This window comes from Rutidosis leptorrhynchoides, chromosome 2 (assembly GCF_046630445.1).
Source record: "Rutidosis leptorrhynchoides isolate AG116_Rl617_1_P2 chromosome 2, CSIRO_AGI_Rlap_v1, whole genome shotgun sequence".
NCBI lineage: Eukaryota > Viridiplantae > Streptophyta > Magnoliopsida > Asterales > Asteraceae > Rutidosis > Rutidosis leptorrhynchoides.
The window spans coordinates 525,785,491-525,796,070 of NC_092334.1; the positions used below are offsets into that span (position 1 = coordinate 525,785,491).

At 34.0% G+C, this 10,580-nt stretch overlaps 2 protein-coding genes across 2 annotated transcripts; one reads left to right on the forward strand and one right to left on the reverse strand.

The window, feature by feature from the left end:
* Positions 1 to 368: 368 nt before the first annotated feature.
* LOC139892909 (WEB family protein At3g02930, chloroplastic-like) lies at positions 369 to 3,764 on the forward strand. The gene is made up of 2 exons (XM_071876036.1): positions 369 to 754; positions 1,180 to 3,764. The coding sequence occupies exons 1-2, from the start codon at positions 515 to 517 to the stop codon at positions 3,592 to 3,594; spliced, it is 2,655 nt and encodes an 884-aa protein (XP_071732137.1). The 5' UTR covers positions 369 to 514; the 3' UTR covers positions 3,595 to 3,764.
* A 1,467-nt stretch (positions 3,765 to 5,231) lies between these two features.
* On the reverse strand, positions 5,232 to 9,653 carry LOC139892910 (histone acetyltransferase MCC1-like). The gene is made up of 6 exons (XM_071876037.1): positions 9,471 to 9,653; positions 7,802 to 7,992; positions 7,567 to 7,711; positions 6,606 to 6,705; positions 6,294 to 6,522; positions 5,232 to 5,758 (listed from the first exon to the last, which is right to left on the reverse strand). The coding sequence occupies exons 2-6, from the start codon at positions 7,921 to 7,923 to the stop codon at positions 5,569 to 5,571; spliced, it is 786 nt and encodes a 261-aa protein (XP_071732138.1). The 5' UTR covers positions 7,924 to 7,992; positions 9,471 to 9,653; the 3' UTR covers positions 5,232 to 5,568.
* Between the last annotated feature and the right edge of the window lie 927 nt (positions 9,654 to 10,580).

Sequence of the window (10,580 nt, forward strand, 5' to 3'; positions counted from 1 at the left end):
CTCTAGTGGTTGATTTCAAGGCTATTGTACGTGATATAATGTTGTAATTCAGGATCATTTGATCTTTATATATATATATATATATATATATATATATATATACTACTATTTTTGCCCCAAAAAAAAAAAAAGTTACTAACTTTACTAATTTCATCCAATTTTAGAGATCCTAAATGTGGAATTGATGATGTTATTATTTAAAAAAATTAAGTAATTAAAACCCTCATCAAGCTTCCCCTAGTTAGTTGCATTTCCTTGTCACAAAGTTTGTAACTTTATTCCTAATGTATACAAATTTTAAAGATCCCAATTGTAGGTAGACTGATGCTGCTTTAATTTTCTCTCTCTTTTTTTTTTCTTCTTTTTTTTCTTTTTCTCCCTTTTTAATCTGATTTTTGCTCCATCTAAATTTGTTTGTAATTCTCAACATATTTATCTGTCTTTGACCTACTTGTACTTGCATATGAATGGATCCTAATGTTTGGTTTTATGTATAGATTTGTTAATGTGACTAATGATGTTTATATTGTACAGTTCTTCTTCTGAAACTCCTCCGACCAAAAAAATTCCGATCAGCAAAACGTCACCAGCAACACCAAGAGTAAGTAAACTTGCCCGCGGAGTCACTAAATCGGAGACTAATTCACCATCGTCGCAACAAAGCACGAGAGCCTCCGCTGAACGATCTCCACGAATTCCTTCAAAGCCCATAATAGAACGTCGATCACCAAAGATCAGAACACCCCCTACAGAAGTTAGTTCAATTAAGCTTTTGAAGTGTTATATTACGGTGTCAATTGTTGTCCAAATTACTTACATTCTTTTATTCTAACATTCATAAAAAAGCTATAGAATTACAACACTAATGATGTCTAGCAGATGGTGATTTTTATTTAAAAATTGATAGTAAGTGGTTTGTTCTTTCAAAGGCGATTAAGAAATAGTTGGGTGTGGTTTTGTTTTATGAAATCATAATAATAATAAATAATATGGATTTTTATAACGACAGCCCTTAGGGCTGTCTTTAAGGTTCTTTTAAAACTTGTATGTAGCGGTTACGACTTACGTTGACTTGTAGATGGCCATAATTGAAAATTTACAAGTATTCGACAGCCCTAAGATCTAATAATATTTAGTTGTTTTAGTATTTAGTATTTACTCTTTTGCTTTGTGTTACAGAAACCGGCACCAAGGGGTGTCCAAAAGGGGTCAGAATTACAAGCTCAAATAACTACTCTTCAAGATGATCTGAAAAAAGCCGAAGAGAAGTTACTTTTGGTTGAGAAAGAGAGAACAAAAGCCCTAAGTGATTTAAAAGAAGCACAGAAAATATCAGAAGACGCGAATGAAAAGCTTCATGAGGCTCTTGTGGCGCAAAAGAATGCCGAAGAGACGTTCGAGATTGAAAAGTTTCGTGCCATTGAAATGGAACAAGCGGGAATCGAGTCTTTTCAAAAGAAAGAAGAACAATGGGAGAAAGAATTGGAATCTGTTAAAAATCAGCATGATGCTGACCTGGCAGCTCTTGTTTCTACCACTAAAGAACTTGAAAAAGTTAAACAAGAATTAGTCATGACATGTGATGCTAAAGATCAAGCTCTTCATCATGCAGATGATGCAACAGAGATTGCTGAAAATCAAGCAGAAAAGGTGGAAACTTTATCGAATGAGATCACACGATTGAAGGAATTACTCAATGCCAAATTTGAATCAGAAGCTGATCAAAGTAACAAGATGATATCCGAGTTGAATTTAGAGATCGAGACGCTGAAATCGGGGCTGGCCCACAGCGAAAAGTTGGTGTTGGAGCAGAAATCAGAGATCGAAACATTGAAATCAGAGGGTGAAGAAAGTGACAAATTGGTATCGGAATTGAATTCGGAGATCGAACATTTGAAATCGGAGGAAAATGAGTTGAAATCAGAGATTGAAGCTTTGAATCAAGAAGTAAGGAAAGGTAAAGTTTACAAGGAGAAATTGGTTCATGTCGAAGCTTCTTTTGAAGAACTAAATGTTGATTTAGAGGCTGCACAAATGTCAGAATCTTATGCACGAAACTTGATGGAGGAATGGAAGACTAAAGTTGAAGAATTAGATCTTCAAGCGGAAGAAGCTAAAAGATTAGAAAGATCCGCGAATTTATCGCTCGAGTCAATGGTCAAAGACTTGGAAACGAGCAACGGGTTGTTGCAAAAAGCGGAAACCGAGCTTTCTTCACTCAAAGAAAAAGTCGGTTTGTTAGAAATGTCGAATGTGAGACAAAGAGGTGATCTTGAAGAATCGGAACGCACCCTTTTAAAAGTGAAGGAAGAAGCTTCTGAAATGGCGAAAAAGTTTGAAACTTTGAAGTCAAAACTCGAAACCGTAAAGGATGAAAAGGCGCAAGCTTTGAATAATGAGAAACTTGCTGCTAGCAGTGTTCAGAATCTTTTAGAAGAAAAGAATAAACTTTTAGGTGAACTTGAATCGTCGAAGAATGAAGAAGAAAAAAGCAAGAAAGCATTGGAAAGTTTAGCGTCGGCTTTACACGAAGTTTCATCAGAAGCACGAGAAGCTAAAGAAAAACTACTTTTGAATCAATCCGAAAATGAAAACTATGAAGGTCAAATAGAAGATTTGAAACACGCGCTACAAATGACAAATGAGAAGTACCAAAACATGCTTGATGATTCAAAACATGAAATTGACATGCTCATGGACACAATTGAACAGTCTAAACGTAGCCATCAAACAACAGAATCGGAATGGAAGGAAAAGGAGATAGAATTGATGGATTGCGTCAAGAATACGAAAGAGGAAAAAGCGTTATTGGAAAAAGAAATTGTGAAGTTGACGAATTTGCTTAAAGAAACCGAAGAAGAAACGTTTGCTTCTAATGAGGAACGAGCTCAAATGAAAAGTCTTTTGAAAGAAGCCGAATATGAAGTTAGTTATTTAAAGGAAGTTCTTGGTGATGCAAAAGCTGAAAGCATGAAATTGAAGGAAAGTTTAATGGATAAAGAAAATGAATTTCAGAGTCTTGATCAAGAAATCTTGGAGCTTAGAACACGAGAAGCCGAATCTTTAAAGAAAATTGATGAGCTATCGAAATTACTCGAGGAAAAATCTGCTAAAGAGACGGTTGAGGAAATTGATGATGTCACCGACAGTGAGAAAGATTACGACATGCTTCCAAAAGTCGTCGAATTCTCTGAACACAATGGAGATGTGCAGAAAATAGAACTTCTAAAAGAAACACCGTTGGTCAAAAATGAAGAAAAGGAAACTTTGGTCGAAAATATTAACGGGGAACATAAAGAGAGTAATGATTCTGAAGAAATTGAATTTAAGATGTGGGAAAGTTGCAAGATTGAAGAAAAAGATTTGTCGCCTGAACGGGAAACACTTAACGATGAATCTTTTGATGATGAAGTAGATTCTAAAACCGAAGGTGGTGAAGGGTATGATTCAATAAACGGTATAGAAAATGTAGATAACGTTGGTAATTCGCCGTCTAAGGAGCATCAACAAGTAAAGAAGAAGAAACCGCTGCTGAAAAAGTTCGGAAACTTGTTGAAAAGCAAGAAGGGTACAAGTGCCACTCCTCAGAAATAGCGAAGAGGTATCGATATCGCATTTGTTTGTGTTCTTGATTCTGCTTCAGATACAATTTTTGTTATTTTTTGGATTAAAACAATGGGTAATTCCGTAATTATGTACCCGTATAATCTTTGGAGATTTGTTTGCTGTTATTATTTTGTGCATGATATTCAGCTATTCATATGTCTTGTATGTGAGGTCCTATTGTAATTTACCTAAAAAGTTAATTTGAAAGAAATTGATAATTTGTAAGAAAGATGATAGTAGCAGATTAGCAGCTTCATATGGTTTGGTTCCTAGAAGTTGATATTTGTTACACTTGGAAATTAAGAAACAGGCAGTTGACTATTCTAAAGTCAAACTGCTTTCAAGTTTTGTGATAACAGCTATAATTTCAACTGCATTTTATTCCTATTATTAATGCTTAACTGTCCATCATGTTCAATGATATAAACTGCCAACATGACATGTTAGATATATTATTTGGACCATGTGGGACAACACGTCAGTTGGATTTCAAAAAAGGGTAGTTATTCTGCTCTGTTTTTACCTTCATCCTTTGAGATTGTAATAATATGTTTTGTGAAGAATGTGAAAGCTCATTCAGATCCTTAACTTTACCAGTTAAACTCATTCAATATTACGGTCCAACAATTTAATTGAGATGCTAAAATAGTCTCGTTAGTAGTCCCTCTGTCCTAAATTAATAATTTCAGTTTGACTTTTGAAATCTCTCTTTTGCAACTTTTATTTTAAGTTTATTTGTTTGTGTTATGTAACTCTTGATGAAAGTGATGAAAGTTATATTGATGAATACACATTTAGTAACAAATTCATTCATTTCATCAAATAATATATAACAAAAATAAATAAATTTAAAGTTAAAGAAAAAAAGACTTTAAAAGTCAAATTTAAAAGTCAAACGGAGACTGTTAAATTGAAACAAATAGAGTATAACTCAAGGACGAAGATGCTATAAAATGAGCCACTTTATTCATATATTCTAACAAAAAAATCAACTATTAAATCAAAGATTTTGCTAACTCCTAAAAATTGTGATTGATGCCATTTTTTAACTACCACAGCACAATGAGTTGTTGAGCCATATAAAGGTCAAAGTTTTCATTATATATAAGAACAAACTATATCAAATTATCAATATAGTGCTTTGATAGCCGGGTAGTTTTAACAGAAAAAAACCTTCTCTCTTTACCTCTTTATCATATAGTAAGTTTTTTTCTACCTTATCTGAATTACTTATTTTATTGGTTATATATTTAAATTTTAAAATCTATAACAATGCTAGTACTAGCTTGGACCAGACCAGAACAAGATTTCAAACATGATATTCATCTTTCAATGTCAACGGGCCAAAAAGAATCGGTTTTCTTGCCCGACCCAGGCGTAGTCTCGATTTCACGTATTTTTGTAGCTTGTCAATATGCCTAAATACAAATGAGTTGATAATGTTAAGCATGTTTGTTAGAACCAAGTTGGTTGTAAATTGGAACGATTGACTACATAAGCCGTTGTAATTGTTTTATCATGGTAACCTAGCTGCTCGCTAGATAGTCTTTATTGCTCCAAATTTGACCGTTCTAAAAAAAAAATTACATGAAATGAATGTACGTAAATTGATGTATGATTTTGCTATTTCCTGAATACCCCATATTTCCTAGGGACTGTTTGTGCATCTCTAAAATACAGTAGTTCATACACACCTGGCTCCAAACATTTTTAACACACGAGTCTGTCCAGTATACCATACCTATTGTGTCACTTTTGCACTTGCAGAAGCTTGTAAACACTCATAAATATTTTTACAAGAATTCTATCCGCAATATTCAGATTCAAGGTATAACATGTGAGACTTATTGTTTCACTTCAAACCATGCAAATATGAAAATGAAATGGCCCTGCAGCACTGTGTTAATCAAAAGTATGGCCTTTTTTAGCTCGTGTTCTACAATGATGATGTTTATTTATTATTTATACATGATCGCTATCACCACCCCCAATTGTAATGTTTCTCTTGCTCTGCGTCGTTGGAAGAAGGGAGGAGCCTTTGTCTCGATACTTGACCCGTTTGGGCCCGTTTTTCTCACCCATTTTCCACACTCTTGCAGATAACAACTTTAATCCTTTTCTCATGTACGTCATTAGAAGTGTCACGAGCTCTCTGCAAGAGTAGAATTTTTATGTCAATCAACTAAACTTATGATAATGATGTCATTAATACCGTTTTTCGTAACGCGGCCTATCTGGAACAGTCCGTGACCGTTTCTAAACCCTTCCCTGACCACCCCGGATTTAAACCAGACACCTCGTGCAAGGATATCAGTCCCTACCACTGGGCTATTTTTAAGGTGAACTACTAAGTTTATATTTGATACACATTTTCATCTGTACAAATTAATATTAATATTGGTCAACATAAAGTCAGATGAAAATTTTCTTCACCAAGGACTATTTTAGATATTTATGTATTGAATTGTGTGTTAAGTCTTTACAGGACGAAAGGACTACATCATGCCGGAATATTAACCAACACTACAATCAAACAGATAAACTAATCTTATCATGTTTGATAAACTAATCTTATCACATATAGAACTCAACAAAATAACGAGTTTCAAATGTTTAAAAGCCCGTAAGTAGAACTTTTGCTTCATGTTACGTTAAATAAAGTAAGAGTTATGAAATTATATACTTACAAGGGCGAACAAGGAGACCGGCTACCGTTTACGTAGTAAATGAACAAGTAGGCATCATAATGTTGGCCATTAATATAATAGAAATCATGCAGCCTCCTTATGCAAAGGAACGACATTTTTTGGTACAAATGAATTGCAGAATTGTTATAAGAGATAACATGCAGGTAAACGGCTCTGCAATTTGGCATACTTGACCCAAACTTGATCACTTCTTGAATGAGCGAAGTCGCTATAAATTCGACATGGCAACTTAATGCAAACCCAAAACACTCGTTTGAAAAAATATAATAATAAATGGAAGAATAATTTTACCTATCCCAAAATTTCGGTAAGACTCTACAACACCCAGTGTCAAAATATAAATCAGAGCCTGATCGGATCTTGATCGGTCAAATCTCAACATATCTTCTATCTGTATGTAATGGATCATCAGTGCCTTTGTTTCAAGTATATGCAATATCGGCCGGTACAGCATAAAGTAGTTGTCGAATGTACAACTTTCGCATAGCGAACAATTCATAATCATTAGTACAACAAAAAAACATGGTTCTATGCCTAACTCAATTAGGAAAAATTCAAAAGTGGTTATCATAAATCCGGCTGTTAAATATAGTGTTTGGATGTGCTTTTGTTGTTAATCAGATAATCAATTGTTTATGTGTTTAGCAAATACACCTAATTCTATTAGAAAAAAAGAAGATACAAATAGTGAGATGAGACTTGGAGTAAAAGCATTGTTGTAGAAGTCGGCTTACGCGTCGGTTAGGGGACCAGTCCATCCCGTTTCGCCTAAAAACGCCTAAAAAGTCAGGCAACACTGAAAAATCAGGTCAAAGACGGGTCGAGTCGGGTGTAAGTAGGTCAAAAATCAAAGTTTGTCGAAGTTATGTCAAAATTTTAATATTTTTTAAAATTAGATTTTGTGCCATATCACGCACGCACGCGTAATATATTTATTACTAAAAGTCAACGTTGGTCAACACCCGACTTGTCCCAAATTCGTCCATCCAAGGTCGGACTGACTCGTCCTCGTCTCGTGACTTTTACAACCTTGAGCAAAAACCACACACATTAGGATACAAGAAGGCCTAAATAACTTTTCATTTTACAATCTAAAATAAACAATTCACTAAAAGCAAAATCTGTTTATTTGATAAAAATTTTAATCAGATAATGAGTATCAAAAAGCAAATACAAACAACTGTTAAAGATACTAACGTTAATAAGAAGATAAAAAGTTAAGCTATAACTAGATACCGTAATGAGAAATCACCTCACTTTCTTTAGCCATGATAATTCGAGCGGTAACAAATCCAATTAATTCATCATTTTGACCATCGGGACGATTGCGATCAACTGCTCCCCAAGAAACTATATCACGGCCATGAACAACATTGTGGAAGAATTCAATTTCATACCTAACATTACCAAGCTTCTTGTTACATAATTGTGCCTTATTTTTTCCAAACAGAACTACCTTTTTTTAAAAAAATATAATAAAATCTAACCTGATGGGGAAAAGATCACCATGAATTTTTACAAGAACTTCTAAATCGGATGGTTTTATCGGCCTGTAAGATATGGATGGATGGTGACGTGCTCTCAGGTTCATCGTTAAATAAGAAGGCATTGATACCGAAAGTTAATCCTTTCCATTTATGTCACTCAACCACTAGTAGCCATGCAGCAATCACCGAAACTAAAAGATAACGTTCCATGTTAGTAGTTTCTAACATCAAGCATAACACAATACGAAATTGAAAAACAAAAACTAGCATGTGTCAAAATGAAATTCCTCGAGAAAATTAAAGCGAACATCACAATTAACATGCTTTAATTGCACTAGCAAGCAAGATATTTGTTGAGCATGCAACTAGTGTTGGCGATTTTAGTGTCATCTAACATACATTTTAGTGAATTGGGATTTACTTGAATGCAAGAGTTAGCTAGTTATACTTAACAACGGGTTCGGAAAGTGTGAAGTACACGCCCGTAAGAGTTGGCTACTAACTGTTGCGCAAATTGTGAGGGTCAAGGGGGCTGCGCCCATTTGCGGGGTCCAAGGGGCAGCGCCCCTGACTGGGGTCCCGCTTAAAATACATTAAGAAGAGTTATGTGTCTTCCAACATTTTTTCACGCTTGAAATGAAGAGTTGTGACTCTTCAATACAACTGCCAAAAACTAATTTCATATTCGGTTTTTCCAACAGTTTTCTGCATTCATCAAAACACAAAGATTCTCTAATACGTGATTTTGATTTCTTCTTACCTGGAAACAAAATCGTTCTTGTCTTATCCCAATTAGGATTTCGTGTAAACCCGAGGCTTGTGAGGGGCGAAATACTTAATTAGGAAAGTGTTTCACGATTCAGGAACCAACCAGATTGTCTGTTTTCATACCCGTTTTCTTACAACTAGTGTTTGGAACACGGTAAGGTATCACTACGCATATGGATTTAGAGGGTGTTAATATTGAAGATTCGGGAATGGGGAATAATGGTCTTTGGTATAAGGGTACCAATTGTAATAAGGAATCAAATTCCATTCCCATTATAACATCATACCAATCTCATACTCATTATACCAATTCCTGATTGCAACCCAAACACCACCTTATGAGAACGCGAATCAATTTCACTAAAGTGATCCCTATTTTTGAATTTTATATCCTTAAAAAGCAACAAAATCTACCATTTTCATTCTCAATTCCTCATTCCGAAACCCGCGTAAAAGATCATGGGAAACCTCTACTATACAACATAAAATCTTTACAAGAACATTCAATTACTAGTATAGAAAATCACATTCTTTATTTTGGTACTAAATAATTCTGGTAAAATTCTTGATTCTTTATCCAGTTGAAAACAACCCAACTAGTTAAATGTCACTATACAATAAGATATACAAAACATATTATAATAAAGATAACAAAATATAGTTCAAATAGTAGCATAAAACCAAACAGATGAACTAAACTCCATATTTTAATTAATTCAATGTCTTGATGTATTAATTTATTATAAGTTTAAGACAAATAAAAATCAAATCACTTAAATATCGAATCTTTAACATATATACTCAATCAAGAGTCAAGACTGAATCTTTATTCAACAAGATTATGACAGAGAATTCAAGATCGAAGTAGACTGAATGAATATTGAAAAGGGTGAGGTCTTACCGATTCATAAAGGTGCGGAATTAGGTCCAAATAAAGATGTTATTTTCTTAATTGTATGTAAAGTAGAGAAATTAAGGGATCAAAGTTGGAATTGAAATTGAAAAAGTGGGAAGAAAGGAATCTTGGAATGTGATGAACAGAAACAAGAAACAGGGGATGTGTTCGGTTTGGGTTTGGGTATTGGTTTGGTCGGGTCAACCACTTTTAATTGAAAATGGGGATTTTAAGAATCAATCTTATTTTATTTTATTTTTTCATATTTTAACAATCTTGACCCTATCATTATGGAAGTGATCCTCACAGAACACATTTTAATCCATTCATACCTAATTTATTATTATGGGAGATGATTCTCACACACACTTTTTTAATCCTCACACACCAATTTAAAGAAATGGAGTATTATTAGAAGAGTAAAATGTTAAAATAGGTGTATGAGGATCAAAAAAGGTGTGTTAGAATCATCCCCCTATTATTATACCCTTAATTATTCTTAGAATAATAATATAAGTTCAACTTCATGAGAGTATAACTGTAAATTTATGAGACAAAAGTTTAGATGAATCAAAAAGTGGTGTGTGAGAATCACCTTCCATACCTTTAACATGGCTAATTTATTCATGGGAATAATAAATTTTATATTTAAAATATGTTTAAATTTGAAATGTTTAGCTAAGATTATCATTTTTATCCGAGGTTTTACCTTCTATGGATGAATCAATGTGCCCGTTCATATGAGGGTTTTCTTGCTTACCAAAAAAAATATATATATATATCATTTTTCTATTTTATTCTATTTTCACAGTTTAGTGGTAAGGGAACAGTACATTTTTGCTTAAACAAAATTTTCATTGTTAAAAATAGGAAAGGTGAAAATTTTAATAAATACCTAATTCCTCCACGGGTAATGTGATTGTACATGGATCATAGATGGATCGGATAAGTGCAAGAATAAGGCGCATACTAGGGACTCGTTTTGCTTGAAGGATAACAACTTCGGACTCGACTTTGGGAAGACGATTCAAAATCTATTTAAAGATGTCTCTGTTGAAGAGGATGTTGAGGATGGTAGAGTCGATGAGGAATCTTTGGTCATCAACAAAGTCTCCT